The 27,384-nt window shown below is 33.0% G+C and overlaps 4 protein-coding genes across 10 annotated transcripts in view; 3 read left to right on the top strand and 1 right to left on the bottom strand.

Annotated features, from left to right (window-relative positions):
• Positions 1 to 26: 26 nt before the first annotated feature.
• Positions 27 to 12,117, top strand: LOC138327687 (lysosome membrane protein 2-like). Of its 4 annotated transcripts, XM_069273991.1 has the most exons (13): positions 30 to 612; positions 1,510 to 1,667; positions 2,365 to 2,506; positions 3,392 to 3,601; positions 4,838 to 4,929; positions 5,525 to 5,574; positions 6,029 to 6,098; positions 6,481 to 6,653; positions 7,785 to 7,906; positions 8,667 to 8,740; positions 9,276 to 9,327; positions 10,030 to 10,190; positions 10,568 to 12,117. In XM_069273991.1, exons 1-13 carry the CDS (start codon positions 496 to 498, stop codon positions 10,668 to 10,670), a joined length of 1,524 nt encoding a protein of 507 aa, XP_069130092.1. In that variant the 5' UTR covers positions 30 to 495; the 3' UTR covers positions 10,671 to 12,117. The 4 variants fall into 4 exon arrangements, with proteins under 4 accessions (XP_069130090.1, XP_069130094.1, XP_069130093.1 ...); XM_069273992.1 differs by lacking the exon at positions 9,276 to 9,327 and having other exon boundaries at positions 29 to 612; positions 7,785 to 7,874; XM_069273989.1 differs by lacking the exons at positions 10,030 to 10,190; positions 10,568 to 12,117 and having other exon boundaries at positions 27 to 612; positions 9,276 to 10,009.
• A 161-nt stretch (positions 12,118 to 12,278) lies between these two features.
• LOC138327688 (uncharacterized) lies at positions 12,279 to 14,733 on the top strand. The gene has a single exon (XM_069273994.1). It carries the CDS (start codon positions 13,077 to 13,079, stop codon positions 14,322 to 14,324), a length of 1,248 nt encoding a protein of 415 aa, XP_069130095.1. The 5' UTR covers positions 12,279 to 13,076; the 3' UTR covers positions 14,325 to 14,733.
• An 831-nt stretch (positions 14,734 to 15,564) lies between these two features.
• On the top strand, positions 15,565 to 20,270 carry LOC138327689 (uncharacterized). The gene is made up of 3 exons (XM_069273995.1): positions 15,565 to 16,635; positions 18,397 to 19,830; positions 20,190 to 20,270. The coding sequence occupies exon 2, from the start codon at positions 18,414 to 18,416 to the stop codon at positions 19,740 to 19,742; it is 1,329 nt and encodes a 442-aa protein (XP_069130096.1). The 5' UTR covers positions 15,565 to 16,635; positions 18,397 to 18,413; the 3' UTR covers positions 19,743 to 19,830; positions 20,190 to 20,270.
• Positions 20,271 to 23,876: 3,606 nt separating this feature from the next.
• LOC138327690 (von Willebrand factor A domain-containing protein 3B-like) overlaps positions 23,877 to 27,384 on the bottom strand; it is a 52,590-nt gene continuing 49,082 nt past the window's right edge. For all 4 annotated transcript variants that reach the window (XM_069273999.1, XM_069273997.1, XM_069273998.1 and 1 more), the window contains one exon: positions 23,877 to 26,979. In XM_069273999.1, the coding sequence (XP_069130100.1) occupies positions 26,868 to 26,979 (112 nt within the window). In that variant the 3' untranslated portion in view covers positions 23,877 to 26,867. The remainder of the gene's footprint in view (positions 26,980 to 27,384) is intronic.

Raw genomic sequence — 27,384 nt, forward strand, 5'->3', positions numbered from 1 at the left:
GATATCGAGTCAAAAGGAATACTGTTGAATATTAATAAACAGAAATATTGACAAGATTATCTAAATAAATATCTTTGTTTAAATGCTATACTAGTAACGAAATCGACAAAACTTACTCAATATATACATATACTGCGTAAGACCATTATCTTGATCAACTTTCCTGTCTTTGCTACGAGGCATTTAAGCATGCAATGATTATATAACGAGAAATAAACAATAACCTTAACTAACGCGGTAGGAAAAGTAAATAGATCGACTAACAATACACCATTATCTCAGCGAGTTTCGATAAAACAATACCCTTATCATTCTCACTGATATCTGTGTAGCTATAAACATGATCACAGATATTGACCACTGGTGGTGATAAACTACTTAATTTAAACACACTGTTAAGTTTACATCCATTTGTATATATAGCGGCTTGTTGGTGATATTACTGCCACGACATAGTAGTCCTGTCGTATTTATCTCCCCCTTCACCAGAGGACCATGCTGTCCCCCAAGGTGAAGCGTGCTCTGTGTCTTTCTGTCGGAGTTTTTCTGTTGGCGACTGGATGTGCTTTAATTCCGGTCTTTAAATATGTTATACACCAAACTATTGCAAAGGTAAGTACATAACTAAATCTTTACCCGGTGAGAATGTCAACAATCTTTATCAAAGTATTTATCAAAGTATGTCAAGTATAACTGTTATCAACCTGTATTTTGTATTTTGTTTCTAAACTGGTGTCTATGCATGAAAGTGTCGATTAACAAACGTGGAGTACATTATGTGTAAATAAAGGGGAGTTACATGTACAATACAGTTGGCACTGGTAAATGTTCATAACATAGATTCATGATGTAACTACATTTATAGTTCCAAATGCAATTTACCCTCTGTCTACAGTGCTAACCAGTTGCTCCTCTCGTCTCCTTGGTATTCGTCATCGTCACTCTTGCTGTTGTGGTTCTGTTTAATCTCTTGACTCATTCCTGATATTGACATTGACTTACTTCACCAGGATTGAGTGCAATGCTTTACAAAATATAAGATCTAGAATGTTTATTAAACGCTGTGGAATTATTGAATTAAGAAAAGAAGGCAGCAAACAAATGGATTTTTTTAGATATCAAGAGACTAAATGCAATTCATTTAGTTAAATGGTATAGAAGCGAAATAGTACAAACACTTATGATGTCAGAGAATTGGGATGAATTCCAACCAATAGTTAATATTAGTTTTAACTACAAAAAAATATTATAGTATTTTTTTAACTATTTTTTTGTGTCCGGGTTGCAGGAACTGTACGTATATATTTATCCTGTTTTTAAACTCCTGCCAAATCCCTTGTGGTAATATCAAATAATACTTATTAAATTGTATATGCTCCGAGATGTAGTTTACTATAATGCAAATAAAGCAAAATTGGTATCGATTATTAGGTAATTTAGTAGGGATAGAAAAAGACACAAGGGGACATCGTGTCATGTTTCATCCCCAAACACTTTGTTGTTTTACAGGAGGTTCCTATTGCAGAGGGTTCCTTATTGTACGATGATTGGGTAGTACCACCCGTACCTGTATACTACCAGTTATGGGTGTTCAATCTTACCAACCCCCTGGAGGTTATCGCCGGGGCCAAACCGTACGTCATACAAAGGGGGCCCTACACATACAGGTAAGGGCATCTACACATTTGTCAAGTGATATGTAAAGATCAAGTTTAGCAGTAACTGTTGGCGCTTAACTTTAGTTTTACATTTATAAAGTAACAGTAACTTGTAGTCATTAGTTATTGATTGATTATTGCGTATTTTTCATGGTTTTGAAATATTTCTAAGAGAGATCTATCTCTTGATAACACATGTTTGAGTGACTTTGAGCACTTTGTCAATTTGATATTGACACAGGCCAATAAATTATGCAACTCAAGAAGATTAAACGTCAAAGATGGAATTTGTTGGTGGAAACGAAAAAGGAGTGCAAAGACGCGACCACAATCTTTCATAAAGTAAATTACGTGTATTCCATTTCCCACGATACAATACTGTATATACGATATACATATATCATATTTTATTTAAGATGTATGATTTGTTGAATGCAATGATTGAGAGACAGTCTGTTACATATGTATAGAGATAATGAAGCATTTTCAAAACAAATAGATAAACAACGTCAATAAAACTATTAAATCTGTCTACCACAAAAGGTTGTAACTTGTCAACATAGTATTGATTGGTTAAAGACACGACTGTTGGAAATTCCTGTTTACAGCAGTTTGACGCAAGCATTTTGTCAGGGTTAAGAGCAAGAGAATAAACAAGTGACTATTTCGTTACTGAAAAATCGTAAATATGTTGATATGTTGCTAGGGAACACCGGAAGAAGTACAACATCACATTCGAGCCCAATGGTACCATCAGCTATCGGCAGTTACATTGGTACACATTTGACCGCAGCAGGTCGTGTGGTCCGGACACTGACAAATTCACAACCGCCAATGTTCCGATGCTCGTGAGTCTTTATGTATTCAACTCTATGAATGGTTAGGTTATAAACATATATGTAACATTAGGCAGATACCATCCTCGATACTCCAGGGGTTCCGATCACTTACGATCTCTACACCCCTGGACTATCTCATAGTAAAACTGGAGGCAACAGAATAGAACAGGTAATTTAGTTATTTGATGTACATCAAAAGAGCCGTATAACGGTACACTGTAGTTGACTGTGTGGCTTTGGTGTTAGGCGTCGCTCTCTCTGTAGTCTTCAAAGGAAGTCTTTGTTAGCATGTGATTGGTCAAATGTTTTCCGCTGAGCTGCCTTCAATTTCACTATGAGATAGTCCAGGGGTATAGAGATCGTAAGTGATCGGAAGCCCTGGAGTATCGAGGATGGGCAGATACATGGCATGTTTGTGTTAACATGTTCAGTTGAGAAAATGTCTGAAACTTCTGTAACGTTCAAAGACATATATCTTATATCTTATTATACAATCTTTTGAAGTTGTTATCATTTGTATAACAAAATGAAGCAGATAAACATCTTAGGGATAGAAGCAGTCAAAAATTTTCATGGCCAAATTCATATTCATAATCAGCAAACCAAAACGCATATTTGTCTAGTCTATATATAAATTATCATTTTTTCCCTTTGTGAGCTGATAAAGTATTCTTTTATAAGCCAATGAAAATGCTCGATACAAGCAAAATTGAATAATTTTAAATCCATAAACCAAAACGTAGATACCTTATTTCTAGTTTATTTATAATTATGAAAAACAATGAGTAGTGCGTAAGATTAAAAAGAAAATTATATAAAAATGGTGTTGAATATGAAAAACAACTTGTTTAAAACATGCTGTAAATATATACTTGTATATGATCATATTGGCAGACGGTGGCTAACCTGATCCGGTTTGAGTATCCATGGGTACAGGAGTTGGTCGAGCTAGTCCAGAAGGCGACAATAGACAGTTCCCTGTTTGGCCAGTATAGTGTGAGAGACATCACTTGGGGATACGAGGACAACCTGCTTAAGGCGGCTAAGGAGATTGTAGGGCGATTTAACGTTACGATTGACGACAAAGTTGGCCTCTTTTACGGGGTGAGTTTTTTTGTTTTTGTTTTGTGTTTTTAAAACATTTTTAAATTTTCATACATTACGGTATCTGCCACATATGAAATGGACCCACAACTAACTTTCTTTGCAAATGATGATAATCACAGAGATAATGATTCATGCTGGGGGAAAATGACATTCATTTTAGCATTATCTTTCACATTGGCGATCACATTATCTATCCTATCACATTGACAATCTCATTATCTTTCACATTGACGATCACATATCTTTCACATTGGCGATCACATTATCTATCACATTGACAATCTCATTATCTTTCACATTGACGATCACATTATCTTTCACATTGACGACGATCACATATCTTTCACATTGACGATCACTTTATCTTTCACATTGACGATCACATTATCTTTCACATTGACAATCACATTATCTTTCACATTGACGATCACATTATCTTTCTCATTGACGATCACATATCTTTCACATTGACAATCTCATTATCTTTCACATTGACGATCACATTATTGTTCACATTGACAATATCATTATCTTTCACATTGACGATCACATTATCTTTCACATTGACGATCACATTATCTTTCACATTGACAATCACATTATCTTTCACATTGACGATCACATTATCTTTCACATTGACGATCACATATCTTTCACATTGACGATCACATTATCTTTCACATTGACAATCACATTATCTTTCACATTGACGATCACATTATCTTTCTCATTGACGATCACATATCTTTCACATTGACAATCTCATTATCTTTCACATTGACGATCACATTATTGTTCACATTGACAATATCATTATCTTTCACATTGACGATCACATTATCTTTCACATTGACGATCACATTATCTTTCACATTGACGATCACATTATCTTTCACATTGACAATCACATTATCTTTCACATTGACGATCACATTATCTTTCACATTGACGATCACATATCTTTCACATTGACGATCACATATCTTTCACATTGACGATCACATTATCTTTCACATTGACGATCACATATCTTTCACATTGAAGGTCACATTATCTTTCAAATTGACGATTACATTATCTTTCACATCATCGTCATTATTTGCTTCGCGGTGTTTTTTTTTACATATCTTTGTCTCTTAAACGTTTACATTATAGATTAGAATAATAATTATTATTAGATTGTTATTCACTTTCGCTTGACTTTCCCATAACTTTTTCCTTCCTTTGTTTCAGACTAACAATACTGATGATGGACTTTATAACATATACTCGGGCAGTGACGATATCAGCAAACTAGCTATCATCAACAGATGGAATGGACTCACGTAAGTTCAATTATACTTCTTATTTTTTTAATTAAATTTTCTTCTCTAATCGATGATTATTTATCTGTATCTTTCTACCACGACTATACGTTGTATTTGGTTAATTTTTTGTAAATACCATTCATTTTTTATTTGTTTGTCTCTTAACATCCGCAGCATGTATTCATTTCAAGTCGATGGTTACTCATAATGCATTTATATCGGGATTAATTGTTAATTTACCCCTTGCGTTGACTGATTAAGGGAAGCAACTCTTGTTCACATGGATTAAAGTTTGTAAACTTCAGCATGAGCGTGTGTGATCCCAGATCTTCATTGATCAAAAAAAAAGTTTTAGGTGGAGCAAAGGGATCAATTTTCGTCTGGAAATCTTTTCAATCGTGTATAAAAATAAACATATTAAAACTATAATAAGAGAGGGATGCGATTGAAATGGGATACGTTTTTAGGATAAAGTATATAAAGTATACGAGAATTCAAAACATTTAACATAGTGCTTCTTTTTCTATATATATATAAAGTTTAACAAGAAAGTGAAACAAGATGAGCAATATGTCGAATGGATTAAACCCGATAATTTCCGTGTTGTCTTTAGGAGGCTCCCATATTGGTCCACGGACTCGGCCAGGATGATAAATGGAACAGGTAAAATTATTAATAATCTTAATACAGCTTATTTTCTCTACATATCCTTTTTATAGCTTTCATGTACAGTGTTGTTAAAATCACACATATATCTGATTTATCAATTATGTGTTATTCGACCCCATTAATAATTCATCCAGCCATTATTTCACAAGTTTATTGTACTTATTCGACTAAACATATATTACAGAAATTTAGAATTTGTTCATAGAATGAAACTAGGCACAGCTTCTACGATCATATTTATAAATAACTTGGTTTAAAATTGGCAATGATGAATAGATTGACAATACTTGGACTTTTAATGGACTTATTTATTTCGAGTTTCAGCGATAGTCACGTATCATCATCAAAACGTTTGACTTGAGTTGATATCACAATGTTAGGCCCTGAGAAGACGAACCAATTGTATCGTCATATGTATGGTATCTTTTTATTTACAATCATGTTACAGACGGGACGTTCTTCCCGCCATTCGTAGATAAATCCTGGACGATGTATGTGTATCAAACTGACATCTGTAGGTAAGAATCATTTAATTTAAAGTATGAACTCCTTCAGGAACATTGAGTTTCTCATCAGTATGATGTATTCAATATAAATGACGACATCGATTTCTAGAGCAGTATTATTTTTCATTCATATTCAGTTCATATTCAAAGATTTATCTGGCCATAATTAGATGCAAAGGAATAAGACCAATAAATATTTTAGTTTAAAATGTGATCGACATTTAGATTTTCTTTCTCTTTCTAATTTGTATATATCAAAGTTTAAAGGAAAGAAATGCTTGCAGCTATTAGGAATCAGACATTATTTCTATAAGGAGGTAACTTTCCCTGTTTACTGTGGGTAATTAATGCTTTCTTTTCCTGTTCACACAAAACTCCCCCTCCCCATGTTTAGGTCTCTGTACCTGAATTACAAACAGATGAAGACACTACGTGGGGTAGACCTATACAGTTTCGTCCTCCCGGACAGCGTATTCGCCGATCTTCCCGAGAACCAGGGTTTCTGTACACCGTCAGAACAGTACTGTTTACCTGCCGGTCTCCTGAACGTCAGTAATTGTAAACCAGGTAAGTGTGCATACACATGGCTTCGTTTCTTATACACTCATACTTCCTTTTGTGTAATACTTGGAACACGTAATAACCAGTATTACACATACACATGTATATGATGTCTGCACATAGAAACGAAAAGTATTGATCTTGTATATGGTTTTGTAGGGCGACTATACTACACGACCAAGTAATTGCCATCTTGAACAACGTATAGGTCATCAGATAAGTACTTTATCATAACAGTACATTGGAACTTGCTTGATACTCAGATAACCTGAAATACGAAGTATTTTCTCGGTACTGGCCAAATTGTCTCTTGTCCTTCGTTTTAAAAAGAAATCATTCGAATTTGAAAAACTCGAAATCACGTAGTATAATTGCAATGGATGATATGTATGACATAACTCTAAAAGTAGTTGTTTATGAGTCGAAATCAGTATAATGGTATGTGATATGATCGCTCCAAAGGGCAATTTGATTTTCTCTAAGACGAAACCATGACATGATGTGTGATGAGCATTTCTGAGCGTGATAGTCTGCAAATAGATTACATCTACCTTTTTTGTAAAAGCATGGCCAATAAAAGCATGCATCATGTGTACAATTGATTGCTTTGTTTTACACTTAAACAAACTATCAACAGGTATTACTGCCTGGTAAATGTATGTCATTGTAAAAGTTTAAACATCTTGTCGAAACATCCATCAACACACCAGGAACGATCAATTTAAAGGTAACGAACTCGCCGGTTGCGAACCTTCCGTTTAATACGACCAGCAGATCACCACGAACGGTCGCATATTATAGTTTAATCTCATAGAATGACAATGATCAGAACATCAGGCATCCTTTATGCAGTCAACACTGGGTCAACGGTCCTTTACTAAAATTAGTGAGCACAAAGCAAAAATAGAAAGTATCGTAAGGTTTGTTACGTTTGACACCCCAATAATTGTTAGGGCCATCGACCAGCGGTCAGTACCTTACAACTACTCCACGGGGGATTCGAACTCGCGACTCAGAGATGGAGAGCCTGTTGTATGAAGCCTAGTCGTTTTAACGATTAGGCCACTGCAGCTCCTAATCGTGAAGTCAACAGATTGGCCATTTTATTGTTTAAGACAAGGATTGTTATTCTTCCAGAGTTTGCCCCGATTCTTGGATCACAACCTCATTTCTACGCGGCCGACCCATCCGTACAACAGGCTGTGATAGGACTCAACCCAACTCCCGGTGAGCATCAAACCAACATTGACGTAGAACCGGTGAGTCAAGTCGTATGGACAATTTGCTCAATTAAACTCCATAATATACCGTAAACGTGGAAGTGTACGCGAGCGGAACATTTGTGCCAATTACTTAAAGAATTCCACTGCGCGTAAAGTTTTGTGAATATCTAAACTTATCTTATAGTGTAAGTCCGAAGTTATATCTAATGTATCTAACGTGGAATTAACACCAACGCAAATTTATTGGACTTGCAAATCAAGAAATTAAGCACTCGCGAAAACATCCACGATTACAGTAACTAATAAAGCTATTATTCATATAAACAGGTAAACGACAATAATTCAATACATCGGATTGAAAAAAATAATGTTTTAACTATATCAGTCGACAATATTAAATAATATAAGTACAATTTCTCATTTTTATGAATGAATGGACAAACAAAAGATCATTTCTGATCCAAATTCTATAACACACGTACTGCTGATTTCATAAGAATAACGATATTATTATATGTTTTAAAGTGAATAGTCGGGAAAGAAAACCAGTCTAATTTGGAGGACGTTTTAGGATTCTAATAATATGAATTTATTTATTTACACGCAGAATGGTTTTGACGGGAAGTTTTATTTTTCTATTTTATAAGCAATAAAAATGAATATATTAACACCATTTTTATCGACTTTAGCCTTTCTTTACCAACTATTCACTTTAAGTTTTACATAGAAACAGTTTCACCTTACACGTTAATATGTCAGTATTGACCAAGTCGTAATGATTTTTTTTTCCTTACAGAATACTGGTATTGTCATGAACATAGACAAGAAGTATCAAGTAAATATATTGATACGAAATTACACACAAATGAAGTGAGTATCAAAGACTCGTACAATTAAAAAGTGTTTAGAAATGTATCTTTGTATTTAGCGCTTACAGGTAATGGAAATTACAACAATGTATCATAGTTACGTTTTATTTACAGTGTTATCGAAGTAATGTAATAAATGAACAAACCAGGGACACTATTCAAATTAAATTAATGGTATTATAATTCTTTTATCCATGAAAAATGCTATGGTCCAGTTTCATTAACATTCCTTAACTTAGATAATTAAGGAAAATTCCATGCTGTGTTTTCCTTCTGTAAGTAATTATTTCAATGGAATGTAAAATTTCCTTTAAGTTCAAAACAAATGTTGATAAAACTTGGTCAAAGTTAATAGATATATCCTTATTTTAATCATATTTGTAATAAAGTCATGAGATCGAAGTCTGCTTGTCAGTCAGAGTGTCACCAAATACAAAACAAACAAAAAACAAAAAAAAAACCAACAACATGAATAAACAAAAACGAAGCAGTCTTTAATAAAATGCATGAATTCATGTTTGTGTTTCACTCCAAAGGTCAACCCATAATATAAACTTTCTGGTGTTCCCGATCCTGTGGCTAAATGAGGTTTGTTTATACTGTATGACATTATATCGTTATTATATTCTTACGCACCTGCCTTTACCTGGTATAACTGTAGGTATGATGATAAGCATTGCATCACAAATGTATGTGAGCTATCAGACATTCCAGCAATTGCCATGTCACTCCGTTGCAATCTTTCAATTTATCCTCTTATCCTGCACCACTATATCAATTGTCATGCCGTCGGAGTTCAATTCAAATAACTTAATTGTCCAACAGCATTGTTGTTCGATATCCTCCAATCTCCTTGGCTTCTTTCATGCCAACTTACGTATCTGAACGAATCTTTATGTTCACTTTCTATCCAAGTTGTTCTCTTTCCACCAATTCTCTTGTTCAACGTATAGTTCAATTTCAACCACTGCGGGTATTTCACTTTTTCACTATTAAATTTGGTCACCTCTCACCACTGGAATAATATCAATTTCCTGACTCGAGCACAGCGATGTATGGAAGGCAAAACAGCTTCTGATTCAGTACTTGTACCGAAACAAATAGATAAATTTTATTGGTTTTAAACTAGATATCAATATAGATCATCGGATATTTCTTCAAAGATCATTATACTTTATTATTGCAGATTTATAATTTTCTGAAAGATTAATCTTCGTACATTACTTATTATAGTGCTATTACGTTAACTCGATACACTGTCATAACATTATGTTCAACTGATATTTTTAGAGTGTTACTTTGGACAAGAAACTTGCTGACATGTTTAAGTCTAAGGTGGCGACCCCTGTAAAGATCACACAAGCCGTACAGTATGGTCTGATCATACTGGGGACACTCATCGCCCTGTGTGTGGTTAGCTTTATGATAAAGGAGTGTGCAGGTCACAAGAGGTGGGTATCACGTTTAGTTGTAATCCTAATTACATTGGTCCTTTTGTCTGTCTATTGGCGTTATAAAAAAGGGATATAAACTCCAAGAAACCTTGCCACACCGTTAAAGTGTGCTTTCCATTTGCGGTTTTTTTTTTAAATTTTAATTTTAATTATCTTTGTTATAATTTTATAAGACATGGGCCTGCTCATCAGTCAGAATGTCACCAAAATCCAAAAGCTTACAAAGTCCGAAAGCCGATTGGGCTCATTTTGGTAGAAAAAAATCGCATAACTACGCGAAACTACATGTACCGCGTTGTTAAGAGAAACATCCCTATAGTTGATACAATATTACATGTAAGATATTCGGTACGTTTTTATGTGTTCTCTTACAGAAAAATACCCTACAAGAATATGGATGTCTCTAAAAGTGAAGAAACGGACTCATCGAGAACAACAGGAAAACACAATTCTACCGTTGCACCTGCTATTGATTAGATCATCAGTGGTATCAGTAAGGTCACACGTGACTGGCATTAATTAGATCATCTGGTAAAATGGGTAACACACCTAAGACTGATATTAATTAGGTCAATTAAGAAACTGCTATTACACAGATCACCCAAGACCAGTAGAAGATCTGCCATCCTAGAATAGCGTAGATGAATTCAGTCGTCTATCACATAAAATATCATTTATTATAGCACACAAACCTCTTATTAACCAAGATCTTTAATTTAGTCATCTGAGTCTGAAGGAGAAATAATGTCATCTACGACTGATATGCTATTAACTACAGATGGATGATATTAATTAGGTCAACTTGAATGATAATGTTATTACAAACACATACAGAATGGGCTTATAGGCCTGCTATTAATCAGGCCATTAATTATTAGGGTAATGTATCGAGGTTTGTGTGTATAATGAAGATTTTCTCCGCAGTGTGAAATATTACGAAAACAACGTATTCTTTGCTCACAAAATGATGATGACATAATCGATAACTACATGCAACGGAATGTCCACGATATTCGTATCTTTATTTTTTTTAAAAGATTATTAAAGAGGTCAAAATGGGAAAAAGTTTGTTTTTGTAACATTTTGAATTTGTGCCACGGTAAATAAAATTATTGAAAAAGAAATACGTTTACGAGAATGGCTTCTATAGGAGCATATAAAATATACATACATTTTTATCAATTTGATCCTCCATCTAAAGTAAAGAGAACCATAAATAATCTTAATTCTTATGTGTAAACTGTAGGAAATGTGTCGAATAGTTTCATATGTAAAAAAAAAACAACCACACATTTCTTGTTTAAATAATAATTTTAGATAAGGTAACCATTTATTTTGATTACGCGAAGAACAAATACATCGAATGTATGTTTATAATAAAACTATAAAAGTAGTAAGACTAAGTGTAATAACCACAACTCTACAGTACAGTTCTCGTCTCCACGTCGATATGATGACACACTATTACAATGTAAACGTAGATGGTTTCGCGTATCAACACTCAGTTTTCTTTCCTTATAAACATATCTCATATTTATTCATTTATTTTTTATTTATTATATTTTTCTTGTGCTAGATAAGTTTAAAAAATTGCGTTAATACCAAATTTATCAAATATTTTGAAATAATAAAAAGTATTCAAATATATACTTTTTTCTAACAACCTACTTGATATTATATTACATTTCATTATATTTGTAGTTATTTTTTATTGGGATGCGTGAGAGAAGTTTAATTGATTAAAAATTATATTCATGTGAAAGTCTGAGATATGTATCTTTCTATTGGTTCATTTGATATTTAGGAATGATATCTTGTGACACATTTATTTATTATAGAAACAAAGTCATGTTCAATTGTTGATAGCATTGTCCTCGTTGAGATTATATTTGTACCATGAATAAAAGATTTTGTGACATATTAAGCTGGTGTCGTTTTAAAATGTATCTATTATGGTGATGTATTATAAATAGACTAAACCAGACTACATGAATGGATTGAAGCACGTTCTTTCAAACATTACGAGTTTGCATTTTCTTCATCGTAGGTTACCCATTTAATCAGCCTATATTGGTTTGCGGTCTGATAAACGGAGTGTAGTGGAGTTTTCACAGTGTGGTTTCCGAGGATGCATTTTCATACCTCATCATAAATATTTAAGCTATATACATAAAACTGAGAATATCTTGCTCCATAAACTTCCTTATTGGGCCTATACAAATTGTTTCAACAACTCAAAACAGAATAAATACTAAAAACCAACCGTGCCTTCATTGAAATTCGATACTTAATGCCTTTAAAATCACTTAACACAAAGTTCTGTATGTTTGGATTATAATTGATTTTATCTTCATAGCGGTCTTATTGTTAAACGGTTCGTCAATACACAGTCTAAAAATACGTATCAATGGCATGCACGCTCCTTGTAAAGTTATTATATTGCCCAGATAAAAATGATTATAAAAATAAAACTTTCGCAATCAATAAAAATCGGGGGTTCAGATTTCAGGTATTCCGGGTAACTCGTTTATAGAGTATTACGTCATTATATCTTAGTAGTGAACGTAAGCAACTTTAACAAATCCGCTGTAATGAGGCAATTTAAGAAGATCATATCACAACAGGAATACAGGTACGACTTTTGACAGTGGACAACAATGGAAACTCCGACCATCCGTAAATGATTGTGAGAAACATTTATACATTTCTATATATATATATTATATTACGAATTCAATGTATGCAATGTATTTCCGCGTTTAGGATTCGAAGTAACCTTTTTATAAGTTGACATTTTATTTGTGCATTTCTTTTGAATGGAATAGAATAAGATGAAATAAATAATCGTAAGAGGAAATATAATAACATCAAGTTACACTGGAAATGAATGAATCCGAAAGAAAGATATTACGAAAGTGCCACTGTGAGTTAGTGGAAAATATTGATCCTCGAGAGCTGAGGTCTTTTCTCTATTCAAAAGGAGTTCTTCCGAACCCAACTTTTCTTGATGATGTCGAAGGTAGAACCAGAAGGACAGAACAGTTTTTACAGTACATAGTAGACAAATGTACCTTTTCATTGTTTCTTGAATCGTTGTCTGCTGGCGGTTTCGATTACCTAGCCGACAAACTGCTGGATGAATGGGAAAATACCAATGAGGATAATTCTACCGGTGAGCATGTTTATCGAGAGAGAAAAGAACCTCTTTTTACATCTAAACGTGCAAAGACTGTCTTGTTCCGACATAAACTTAAGAGATACTCTATGTCAGGAAAAACAAAAGAATTCTTAGCGGAATGTGACAAGGTTTCAAGTAAATGGAATGCTATACCAAGAGAAGAGAAGTTCTCTTCAAATAACACAGAACTTGCAGATATGTATTACATGGTTCTAGATGCAAAGGCAGAAAGGAGGCGAATTCTTTTCGACAAGACTCTTTACAAAGACGAAGAATTATTTGACAATATGTTAGGCATTACACCATATACATCTTCAGCTAACCTCCCTGTCGTTATGTATCTAGTTCGGTACGGGTCAGCCTTGCTAATGGCAGGCAAACCGTTAAATGACGCTCTCAGCCATTTGGAACAAGCAAAGCAGCGTCTTCAAACCGTTCCCGCTTGTTTAGAGTCGGGTATTGTATTGTATATTGAATTCAATATGCTTCTTTCGGATAAGTACGAGAAGGCCCCTTCGGCTGAAATGAAGAATCAGTTACTAAAAATAGGAAAAGCTTCAATAGATCATTGTTGTCGAGAACAAGACGAAGTTGGTAAAGATATCCACAGGATGATGCTGATAAAACAAGCACTTCTGCTGCTGGGGATAGGACTGTTCCTTAACAACGCAGATAATGTTATCATCACGAAAGAAGACCGTGAACAAGCTGAAAAGATGTTAAAGGAAATTGAAAACCCTGAACATTGGGAGAGAATGGAGGCCCGATGGAAAGTTCGTTATCATGTAGCACAAAGCAAACTCTTCGCGCTGAAGGGACGCATGCCAGAATCGCTGGCTGAGGCGCAGTTAGCTGCGGAGTTTGCTAATGTTGGAAATTCTAAGGACGAAATCGCTAATGTCGAAGAAAGGGTTTCTTCACTGAGCGAAAGAAAAACTCCGAGCTTTGAATAAGCATTAGGCTTATTTTCTGTTCTGTTCTGAGTAAGACTCTTGTTCTTTCGGGGAGGCTTGAACTCACGCATTTTAAGCAACCCTGTAAAATTTATAGCGTAGAATTTTGATTTATTTCTTCTTTTTTTTTCCAAATAATCTCACTGTCTGGTTTAAAACTTTAATACCTATAGGACAAGTATTTCACACATGACATAACGCCTAAACTGACAAATGTATTATGATCATGGTTGATAGTTGTTATAGCATGGAAAGCATGAATCTCATTTCAGATTGTGACTCAACAAAGACTCGAACTTTTCATGACAAGTATATTATAATTGGTAAAAATTACTGTATTTTTGTTAAGTCGATCGTGTGTGTACATATTTTGGTGATTTAATATGACATAGTTTGATCCTTTCTATGACAGAACTCTCGTTTATTTCTATGTATTTATTTGTTCCGCTCCTCTTAGAAGCTGTTTTATTGTTAATGCATTATTATCGGTATGATGTGTATTACATAATTTATTATCATATTTTCTCTATTTTTGTGTATTTCGCAGATGGTCTGGATACATGAAAAATACAATCGGCGCAGTTTAGATAATAGCGTTTTTAAAGACTTTCTTGTAATGAAGTCACGACAAGTCGCAGCATTATTTTTTAATATTAATTTTTTTTGTTATTATTATTATCATTTATTTTTTTTTTGGGGGGGGGGGGTTATTTATTAATAATGTTATTATTCTGATTTAGATATTACCCGAGGTTTAGATATTACCCGAGATTTAGATTCTATATCTGGTATTACATAAATTGCACGAAATATGGTTTTAAACAAATATACGGTAGCAAGGGAGGAACCTGATTATAATTGTTTATTGTGGACATTTTCGAGGATTTTCATCCTTTTGTCTTGATTTCTACGGTGGCTGGGAGCGGACATGAAATAAAAAAAAAATTATTGCGTGTTAACGCAATAGTATTGCGTGCGAACGCAAAAGTATTGCGTGTGAACGCAAAAGTATTGCGTGTGAACGAAATAATTATTGCGTGCGAACGAAATAATTATTGCGTGCGAACGAAATAATTATTGCGTGTGAACGCAATAATATTGCGTGCGAACGAAATAATTATTGCGTGTGAACGTAATAGTATTGCGTGCGAACGCAATAATTATTGCGTGTGAACGCAATAATTATTGCGTGTGAACGCAATAATATTGCGTGCGAACGAAATGATTATTGCGTGTGAACGTGATAGTATTGCGTACTAATACTATTGCGTTCGCACGCAATAATTATTGCGTTCGCACGCAATAGTATTTCGTTCGCACGCAATAATTTTATTTATTTCATGTCCGCTCCCAGCCACCGTAGATTTCTGACTCATGGTTGTATACTATCTGTTATTAACCCCACCTCCTTAAAAATGTGTATAAAAATACATGTCAGTGTAGCAATAGCCAAATTTTCTCTATGGTATCCATACCAGAGAGAATTGACATGGATCAGACTGGTCATAGTACATAATGTATGTATTATATAATATCTTATACAAACAAAAGGATTAGTGATAAAAAAAAAATAAAAAAAAAATATGAAATAAAATTTGAAAACGGTAGTTCATTCCAGAACATGAATTGAAGAAGTAATTTTAAAAATAGTTTTTTAGGAACTTATGATTCCCATGAATGCAAATTAATTATCAATTTATGCAATTTCCATGACAAACGTTACGAAATATTTGAAAATATTACTATATATGTGTAACAATAAATCACATAGTCAGTTAACAAATCCCTAGGATTATGTCTCCTTATATGCACAACTAATTGTTTGTATATATATACCATGGCATTGGAGTTGTGTAATGTTCAGATATAAATGAACAAAAAATGGTAAATAAATATCTTTCTAAATTTATCTAGTGACGTCGCCTGATGTTTGAAAGGCATTGACTCATTCTATCATAACCTGCATGTCTTATTTGCACAGGTCTTACAGAAAAAGTAACTCCTGTATAAACAGCAGACGATACGTACGTTAACAACATGTCTATTCGTGTAACATTGCATGTTATATGCACACTACACATACAACGTTCCTGCGAGGCGTGAACAATGATATTTTTAGGCCTTTGTTTTCAATGGGGATTCCGCGAATCGAAATCTAGCTAATTCTGGGATTGCCCCGTGAATCTTAGTCATATCATGGCACTCAGACCATTTGCCAATACTCAAAAGGAACTCTACATAACGTGGTTTTCATACGGTACAAAACTGGGTGTTGTTTCCGATGTTGACTTCACGTTAACAGAGCTATAAGGTACGTAGACGTAGAGGCATGTCATCATATAAAGGGAGTAAACATTGGTTTTACACCTATGGAGGTGAAATTAATCATATTAAAATATACTATCTCAATTGTCATAACAAATCACACTGGTTAAGTGTTGTCAGTTTCTTATCCGTGAACGTTAAATCTGTCAATAGTTATCAATTACATGTTTGACGCCACCATTGAGCAATACATGTTTTCATATCTCTCCTCTCATTCTCTCCTTTAAATTGTAGTCTGGTCCCGTTGAACTTAATTCGTAATACCTGTACCTCAGTTTAACTGATATACATAGAATTAAGTTGACAATGCGTGCTAGTATAACACAGGCCATAAAATCACCACCATATGCAAAACTATGTAGTTCATATAAACAAAACTATTTATAATAACAGAGACAGTGAAAATACATTGATTTCGGAATTAATGTTCGCTGTTTTATCGCCTAGCCTATATATACGTCCGCATTATATTTTAATGTCGAAGTAAGTTTAAATTGTCAGTCTTATTATTGTTAAAAAATTGTCAAGAAAATTTAAACATAATGTCGTGTAGTAAAAAGTAATCGATGATATCATGATATCGACCACAAAACATTCCCGTAGTCTTCATCACACAAAGCTAGGGAAACGTGTTTACCCAAAGTTTTAATAACGCTGTATGGTCTCCAAAATCAGAACACATTACAGACTTATCACTAAACTTAAGGCTACCTGCGATCCTTTCTCTTTCCCAACAGTTAATTTTCCATTTATAAATAGCCATTTTCTGAATACTATTCGTTGTCATTAATCAATTTACATTTATGAAAACCCAAATTGTCATTAATACACGGAACAATGCCGATCCAGTTAATACCCAAGTTATATCAGATATCATGTTTTATATAAGATATCTCCTAAACAATATAAGATATAAAATTGTATTTATAAGATATCTTATTTATTATACATTGTACATTGTATAACGTATTATATCTCTTTTACATTATAGTTTTAACAATATAGTATATTAAAAAATAAATTATGTAACATATATTCTCTATCATATAAGGGCTTACGTTAAATGCATGAAATATCTAATAAAGAATATTAAATATCTAATTACGTATTGAAGATACGGTATTTTATATGTTTTTTTTTATATATCAATGTTGTTCCATGAATAAATGACAATTTGGCTTGCTTTTAACTTCTGACTTTCCATTATTCCTTTGGAATAGTCACTTAATCATTTGACTTCATCCTATTCAGTATAGTATAGATTGTCTTCGTCTATCGATGCCTGCCATAAGTTCCTCATCTTCTTACTACGAACATGTTTGTGAGTGATTGTGTAAGAATTCGGTTACCATGAACCACAGTTATTATTTTCTGTAAATGACATGATGATATGTGAAACTGCCTATTTTACTAAACCATTTATTCATTCTTCTTTAATGAAAATTTAGTTTTCACTAGAGATTTCTGTTATGTCAATGTGTGTTTCTTTTGTTACTCTCTGAAAATATTACACATAAGTCATAATTGTTTTTACAGTAAATGTTCTCCTTTTGATTTCAATAATTTTGTTTGATTATCAAACTCAGGTATTTTTTCTGGTATATTTACATTCATGACATTTGGTATGATGATGTTAACGGCACAATGGAAGGTAATAATAAACATGATTTGAACTTAATTTTAAAATAACCAATGATATTTATAAGGTACCATTTCTAAAAATCAACTCCTGTTCCATTTTCTCCAGGCTGACTTTAAAAGGATATGAACGAATGCGAAAAGAAAGCTTTACAGAATTGTCACTGTGATCTCGTGGAGATAATCGAGCCTTTAGAACTGAGGGCATTTCTTTATTCAGAAGGTGTTCTACCCAACCCAACCTTCCTTGGTGATGATCGTGTACGGACGAGGCGAGCGGAAAAGTTTATAGAGTATATCAGTGAACATTGCCCATTTTCAGTTTTCCTGGAATCATTATTGAAGGATGATGCGTATGACTTTCTTGCTGAGAAATTACAGAAAGAGTTGGACAAAGTATTAAATGAGGGATCCATAAATCAGTGTGTCCATTATGAAATAAAAGAATCATTGTTTACACCTGAGCGTGCCAGAACCATATCGTTCCGACATGAACTCAAACGTTACTCCATGACTGGAGACGCGGAGGCGTTCCATAGGCGGAGCAAGTCTATCACCGATAGATGGAACGCCATTCCCAAGGCGGAGATATTCCTCGACAATAACCAAGAGCTCGCGGATATGTACTTCATGGTTCTCGATGCAACGATGGAAAGAAGACGAATCTTGTACGATAAGACGCTTTATAAAGACAAAGAATTATTTGACACCATGCAGCACATGTCTCTGTATACCTCATCCGCTACGCTGCCTTCAGTTATGTATTTGGCACGTTTCGGATCAGCCCTTCTAATGGCAGGGCGCCCAGTGCAAGAAGCTCTTAGTTACGTGGAACAAGCAAAGCAGAGACTCCAAACACTTCCGGCTTGTAGAGAGTCCGGAGTTGTATTGTATATCGAATACAACATGTTGATCTCGCAAAAATACGAGGCCAACCCTTCACTTGAAATGAAGAATCGGCTGTTAGACATTGGCAAAGAATCCATAGATCATTTTTGTCGTGAACAAGAAACAATTGGAAAAGACTTTCGTAGAATGGTTTTGATAAAGCAATCACTTCTACTTCTAGGAATAGGACTTTTTATGAACAATTTAGACGGCGTTGTTGTCACAGAAAACGACCGGAAACAGGCCGAAACAATTCTGAAGGAAATTAGAAAGGATGAGAATTGGAGCAGAATGGAAAATCGCTGGCACGTCGCATATTATGTTGCAAACAGCAAACTTCTTGGTCTAAGAGGACAGACCGAAGAATCACTGGCCGATATGCAAAAAGCTGAAAAACATGCAATGGAAGGACAGTTCAAAAAGGAACTCGTTAGTATAAAGCATTCGCTGCGTTATTTAAGTGGAACTCGGGAATGGAACTTTATCTATATTGTTCATTTCCTGACGTTTACTTGTGTACTGCTTATAGTTCAGATGATGTTTCACTGCGGACCAGAAGGGAAGTGAACAATTAGAGGATTCAGTACACATAGGTAACTAATCACACGGAATGTCTGTGGAACGTGAATTTTTTCAGCATCGTGTGACAACAGAGGTAAGATGTTTTGAAATGCGTAAAATGATAATTATTTTTAAAAAAACCTGGCATAAACTATTCAGCGTTGAATCATTGTTAAACTAATATTCTTTGAAAGGGTTTGAACTCTTGTATTGCCTTTTTTCATCTGTGAGAAGTCATTCTATTTTGAGCAGTCTTGTAGAAAACAAAAAAACGAAATTGTATTCAGTTAATCATGTAAAATGATGTATCCTAATTTTGAAAAATAATATTTATGCGTAAATAAAATGGAGGAAAAAATGAATGAAATTAATATATTAACTACAGTTCATGCATTTTATAGACTGATATAATGATGTTCATTTTATAGAAATATATATTTTTTCTTTTAAAAGATGTGTGGCGAAAGAATACCTATGCAATATCCTGTCTCAACAACAACGGTTTACTTCCTGGATTGAAACACGATGAAATGAGAGGCAACATGAACAGGTAATGTTTTCTGAACACCAAAAGAGCCGTATAACGGTACACTGTTGGTTGACTGTGTGGCTTTGAAGTTTAGGCGTCGCTCTCTCTGTAGTTTCAAAGGAATTTTTGCTAGCCTGTGATTGGTCAATAGCACGACTTGATCAATTTAAGGTATAATAGAGATCGTAAGTGATCGGAAGCCCTGGAGTATCGAGGAGTCTAGCACGACTTTCGTAAGGTATAATGTAAATGATGAAATGAACTTTAATGTTTGCCTGGGTTGTGAACAAGGAGAAATATGATTGACTTTCTGTTTCTATGTAACTCCACGTTAATGGTGTGCTACGACCATTTATTGTGTAAATGAAAGTGAATTTCCCAGCACTATATCGTATGAAACATTTTCACATAAAACCTATGCATCATGCTATCGCTTGTCGGGAATTTTGGAATGTTATTTCGTGTTCAAAATATATTGATAGTAAATTAACTTGTAAGTTAATATTTTCCACTTATCACAGTATCATTTAGAATAAATTTACTCCTGTTGTGCGATAATGAAAATAGCATATATTTTGTTAATATAATAAATTTTATTTATGCTTGAAGTCGTTTTGTTTTTAATTCTTAGATATGTTTAGCTAAGATCCACGAAGAATCTTTAACAAACATCGACAACATTTAAAAATAATACTAGCAGAACGTTTCTAATACACCAAAACTATGATAAATAAGCCCCGAGACTGAAATAATAATGCTCGGCGATTTTAATTTTAATTTTTTTTTAACATGTTATTAGGTTTTTAATGGTGCGATTTTATGTACAAAATGTCTACAAGTACTAGATTATATATCTGTACGCTTCCGGTATCCTAACCTTGACAGCAACAACCTTCGTCACAGGAGCAATCGAGGGCCAATAAGGAGACGGTGTCGAGAAGGAAGGAGAAAGGACCATTCCAAATAGTTAGGCTATAGTTGTGTTGTTTTATGTTTTGCGTCCGCGTGTTGGTAGGATTTAGGTCTAAATAGAGAAAATCAAACAACTGGTTAAAGATGCTCCACCGCCGACAAAGCATAAATGATATTCATAAGTTGAAAAATAATTGGTGTTTGATCATGTATATATATGTCTAATTAACACACAAAAAAAATATATAAAATGCTTTATTTCGCCTTTGATGCATGCGCGATCAGTACTTTCTTCCATATAGGATATAGTGACACAGAATTTTTTCGGGATGCAATTAATTATTTTTCATTTTTTAACTTAAAGTAAAATTAGAAGCTCAAACTTTTCAATGGTGGTAATGGTGTAAAGTAAGTAACTTTTGTAACTGAAGAAAAATATTTAATCGTCTGTTCCTGTTTTTAATAGTGAAAAAATACCATTTGTCAGCGGTGGAGCATCTCAATATGAAAAGGTAACTTTTTCTTCCGTCTTCAAATTCGTAAAATCTATAAAAATAATACTCGAAAGGAGGAGTATCGCTTTGGGCCGTTTCACGGCTACTAAGTGATGATAAAAATATTTTGCATGAAGATACTTTAGGATCAATTGCATAATATAAGCTATTCAGTTAACATCCGATTTTTTTTCTGGGCTGGAGGTGATTTCAGACGCCACAAGATAAAAAATGATGTTTCGATTGTTTAATTCAGTTTAATGTTATAGTATCCATGTTTTTTTGCAGTTGTTGCCTGTTTTTTTTTTTGCAGTTGTTGCCTGCAACTCGTGGGTTTATGAAAAGTTAAAAAAAAAAACAGATAAAAATTAAAGACGTAGGTCACAGTGACCTATTTAAGCACTTTTCTATTTTAGCACCAAATCTTCAATAATTTTGACGATAAAATTAATTTTAGACCAAACTGATAACTTCGTAATGATGTTTGCTACTGTGTGTCGATATGTGTGTCTGGATATGGTCTGGTTAAGATAAACGCAATCTCGGATCAAATGGGCTGGATGAAGTTGATGAATTAGATCACATCTAATGAATGGTATCGTCTGTCAACTAAGCATTTTCTTCTGGTTTTTCCATGTTAAAAGCAGATTTTTAAGAAGGTATTTATGTTTTTGTATGAAATAGTCTCAAGCAACATCTACTCTGAAGATAGGATGTTAGATCTGTACCTTCTGTCCTATTGCATGGTCGTATAGAAACAATATATTTATTCGAATTTCATCCATTTCCCAGCGCAGTTTGGTAACATTGATTCTACAGCTTAAAATGACACTAAACATTTCACCCTGGTGCTGAAACACACAAAAATACTTCTGACACAGTTAGAACAAAAACTTTCACACTGGTGATTCCTCGCTGTTAGTGTAAATAATCAATATGCTTAAAGATCGACTCTCCTCCACACACACATTTTTTTCTTATTGTCTACTTTAAGAAACTGGAATAATCTCGGTAATGATATGAATTCATTATCCCTTTCTACTTTTAAGTTAGCTCTTTCCCAACAAACCATTCCTCATCAGGTAAACTATTTTATTCACACCTGAATGAGACATCAATTTTGTTGTCTTAGATGATTTTTTCGAAGTTCTATTATAGGCGATTAATGTACAAACTAGAAATAGTTGATATTGCATTTAGTTTTTTTAAAATCAAAATTATGTAGATGTTTGTGCAAAGTTCATTCGTGAAATTAGTAACTACAATCTGGACATACACCTTAACTTGCTACTTCTTGAAAAGGAAAATTTGAATTCAGAGGAAATTTGTAATTTTTTATATGTGCAATCTTATAAGAAAAGCTTTAAAATACATGATTATGCCCACCATATATTTATTGTTATGTTTAATTTAAGTAGAAATAATTGAATGGTTAAATTTGTATATTTCCAAGTCATCACTAAATTAATTATTGGTTGTATTTTTATAATTAAAACGGCTTCTTAGGTTGTCAAAACTTTTGTATAAAGATATATCTAAATTAAAAAGCGACAGGAGAGCTACATATATGATACACAAATAAGCCTAAAACACACAAATATCAACGAATTGGTAGGCCTATTTTAGCTATATACAGCAGAATGATGCATTCTCCCTCTCCAATCATACTAGGTCATTACATAATATATACTTGAAGTACATGTAGTACTTGAAGCCCTGGATATCTGAGACGGCCATAGGCTGTATCATACAGAAAATTGTATGCATGTGGAAATGACTAGACGCACAATAGCTATCCCCGCCATGATGAAACCACAAAGTATTTGACTGTTAACAACATCCTGTTTTATAACTAGCTCATAAAATGTCAAAGTTTTATGTTAAAAGATGTCATATATGAAGAGAAAATTTAATCATATGCATAGTAACTTATAAAAACGATCGTGAATACACAACTCTTTCTTTTTTCAGTATTTTTTTTCATCCCAATCTAATATGAAGTTTCAGTTTACCAATCTAAACAAGTGAGTTATTAAAAGTTCAATAGCCTTTAGTTTTGTACACAGGGACTGTGGTTGTGTATTAAATTACTTTGACCTTAAACGTAGATCAATGACATTCATTTGAACAAACAACATTTAGCATGGTTTATGGGTCTTGGGGTTATAAAAATAAAAATAGGTAATAAAAATATCAACAAATATCAGCTTTTTCAACATTTAATTTCATTATTTCCTTCAAGATTCGAAGACATAGAAGTGGTTAAGCAATGATATTGAAGAGAATTTTCACCAGTTTTCAGGTGAATACTGTAGTTAGATTTGCTTAGCAATTTCATAGTTCTTATTGGTCAGATCACTATGCTGACTTCACCAAAGCCTTAGCTGTTAATTATTTACCTGGTAGGTATTATATATAGCAAATTATTAGAATTACATCTGAGGGTTGATAAACCCCTCTATTCACCTCAAATTAAGTCAATGACTGTTCTGTTGACACATTAGCACTGATATTGTCAGTTACATTTACAGAATCCTGGTCACAGCACCAGTTTTTCAAACTGGGCACTACATGTCCAAGAACAACATCTTTTGAAGCAATGTCCAGACAATTTGTATACATAATGATATTATGGATCTTAATTTAAGACATGTTTATTTATTATCTATCAAATAAATAAAGAAGATAATAAAATCACAGAATACTCTTTGGGGTAAATCTACAAAATAAGTAATGAATAAACAAGTATTATCATTGCTTTGAAAATGCTTCCCAGATTGAAAAAGAGAAAAGTTACATTTTAATAAAAATAACAGTAGTAATAAAAAATTACAAAACAGAAGATTGCAATTTACAAATTACAAAAAAAAAATCACGGAAACTCTCAAATGTCAAAACATTTGATTATCAAACAATATATTTAGCTTGAAACATTTTTAAAGAATTGATACATTTATTTGTTACATTTGATGGTACATTTTGAATACATAGTTTGCCTATGCTTAGAGGTTTAACAAGAGCATTTTAAAACTCTAAAATAATGTCTATAAAGCGTAAATGTATATCAAAATTAATTTGTCTAAATATGTTTTTATCATTTTGTTTAGATATTTCAAGCAATTAACAATAAGGTTCATTTTATTTTTGTAGTTTTTAATTGCACACGTTTTTCTCTTTGACAAAACGTTATAGTTATGTAGTCCTTTACTTTGTAAACCATGAAATATCAGAGTTTTTCTAATTTGAAGATGAATACATTGGAATGTGTTCAGTATTTACCGTGAAACCTGCCTTTAGCAACCACCTATGTATAAAGACCACTTTTTAGCGTCCCAAAAGACATTTTATTACACAATTGGGTGTAGATAAAGATCACTTGACACTAAAATTTTTGTCCCTTAGGTGGTCTTTATAGACAGGTCTCATTGTATATCAAAAATTACAAAATGAATTCACTTAATTTTTATGGATATTTAAAAAAAATAAATAAACAGTAATGGTAGTCTGGTTTCCCTGATAAACAGATGTCATTACATGTATGCGGTTGTAGGCTAAATTTTACATTGAATACTACACAATCCATCACCACACTTCATAAGCAGACTAGGTACTCAACAACACTAAGGTTTCGGCAAACAAACTAGAATCTAGCATCCACTCTCCTGATTAGTTCACAGGTAGAAATACATACAGAGAGGTAATGAAATACAAAAACAAATATGAAAATACTGAACAAGAAAATATGAAAATATTGAACAGGTATAAAAATAGATTTTTTAGAAAGTTTATTTGATTAATATGCCAAGCATGATATATTTCTGAACAGTATTTAAAGTTATTTAATATTATATACATTATCAGTAATACAGATCATGTAATACAGTATAGTGAAAAAAGGAATAAGTTATCTACTTTGTAATAGAGTACCATTTAACACAATGTACATATGTACATTTATTCTGTATCACAAACTTCTCAACTATAAAATTATATCATAGATGTACTATTAATTCACAGTTAAGTAGTTATTATTTAGATAATAAAAATGGTATTGAATTGATAACTAACTAATGAAAACAAGTAAAGATTACAATAAACAAAACAATATCTTATGAACTATTACTATTGCATGCATTTTTAAGATAAATTTCAATTCCATGACATTTTTCAAAATGAGGACAAGCATCATTGTCAATTGTGATTTTAAAAGTACAGTGTACAAAATCTACATACAAAATGTAATTATGTATGTAAATGTATAATTTAAATATGGTTATTGATAGAAAGATGTCCTTTCTCTAAACATGTCAATGTCTGTAAGACGTAAATGCCTTGACATTACATAGTGGGGGCATAAAAAACAAGTTATGTTTGCAAAAACATGATGTCACCATCCATACCAGGAGCAGATAACTCTTTAATGTACAAATAGCCAGCATAAATACATTCTTTTGTATTTGAAGACATAATATGATAATGAAAATTTGTGGAATCATCAATTAAGTTTTTTTGATATCTAACCTAACTAAACAATGAGATAAAAATTTACATATATATCTAGCTTCTTGTTTTCTTCTCTTAATTTTGATACTAATATTACCAATACTAAAAATTTACGTAAGGGCTACCTTCATGAAGCATATACATTTTCTCTAGTATATAAAACTATCCGATTATAGCTAACAACTTTTCACAAAAATATCAACAAAGCATAATTCCTCTTTGAAATGCAAAACGTATACCATATATGTCAATAGTACATTCTTAAAGCACACACAGAATATCCAGGTTATATTACTTATCACAGATAAGGTTTTTGCATAAGCATATTAAAATGCAAAAATGTGTACATTATATATACATAGATACAAAATTATGAAAAAGAAGAATATTTTAGTTAAGGGGATGTAATTACTACCGTGGCGCAGAGTAACTTATTCAGCAATCTATTTTTAAAACATCATTAAATGAGAAATTACTTTACAAAACTACATTTGTTTACGGTAATTACCTTCCTTTACTATGATAATTTACATCAAATTGTAAATTTAACTGGAATGCAAAGGAAAATACTAAATTCATAAATGAGGTTTTAATATAAGATTTTCAAAATCTTGACTATGGAGGGCTTTACATGCTGTAAAATAACTTATTTTTGTGTCTGATAAAGACAGTTTTATTCTTTAAAATCTGTTGTTACTGTGGAGATATGGAGCCATCTCGGTTACGGTGTAGGTAGTATTCCTTGGCGTAGTCATAGTAACGACTACTGAGCCAGAAGCACTGAAGAACATCATCAATGTTTTGTCTGGAAGAAAAAATAATATATATACAAATATTACCTATTCAGATGTCTTGGAAAAATACTTCTAAAATAGTTCTTGAACCTCATAAAGTAATAACATAACAGATAGTTAGTACATAACGTGACTTTTTTTCATGTTTTCATTGGTTCAGTCCCCGGGTACTATTTAGCCATGCATGGCTAAATATGACTGACTATGGTTTTCTGTAGGACTATGGTTTGACCCATTTTTTGTTACGTACGTCACATTGACAAAAATGATATAATTGCTAGTCCTAATAAGGCTATCATTTAATTCTTTTCTTCAATCCATTATGTACTAAAAACATTATTACCTTCTTTTAAGGGCACTATGATTAAAGTGTTGTTGTTGGATGCCATAGTGCCATCAAAAAGGCAATTGTAAAC

The sequence above is a fragment of the Argopecten irradians genome, chromosome 7 (genome assembly GCF_041381155.1).
Source record: "Argopecten irradians isolate NY chromosome 7, Ai_NY, whole genome shotgun sequence".
NCBI lineage: Eukaryota > Metazoa > Mollusca > Bivalvia > Pectinida > Pectinidae > Argopecten > Argopecten irradians.

Coding starts and splice junctions, on each gene's coding strand:
- LOC138327687 (XM_069273989.1), top strand. CDS start 496: ATGCTGTCCCCCAAGGTGAAGCGTGCTCTGTGTCTTTCTGTCGGAGTT. Junction 3,602..4,837: donor AAGTTGGCCTCTTTTACGGG/GTGAGTTTTTTT, acceptor CCTTTGTTTCAG/ACTAACAATACTGATGATGG. Junction 8,741..9,275: donor CGAAATTACACACAAATGAA/GTGAGTATCAAA, acceptor TTCACTCCAAAG/GTCAACCCATAATATAAACT.
- LOC138327688 (XM_069273994.1), top strand. CDS start 13,077: ATGAATGAATCCGAAAGAAAGATATTACGAAAGTGCCACTGTGAGTTA.
- LOC138327689 (XM_069273995.1), top strand. CDS start 18,414: ATGAACGAATGCGAAAAGAAAGCTTTACAGAATTGTCACTGTGATCTC.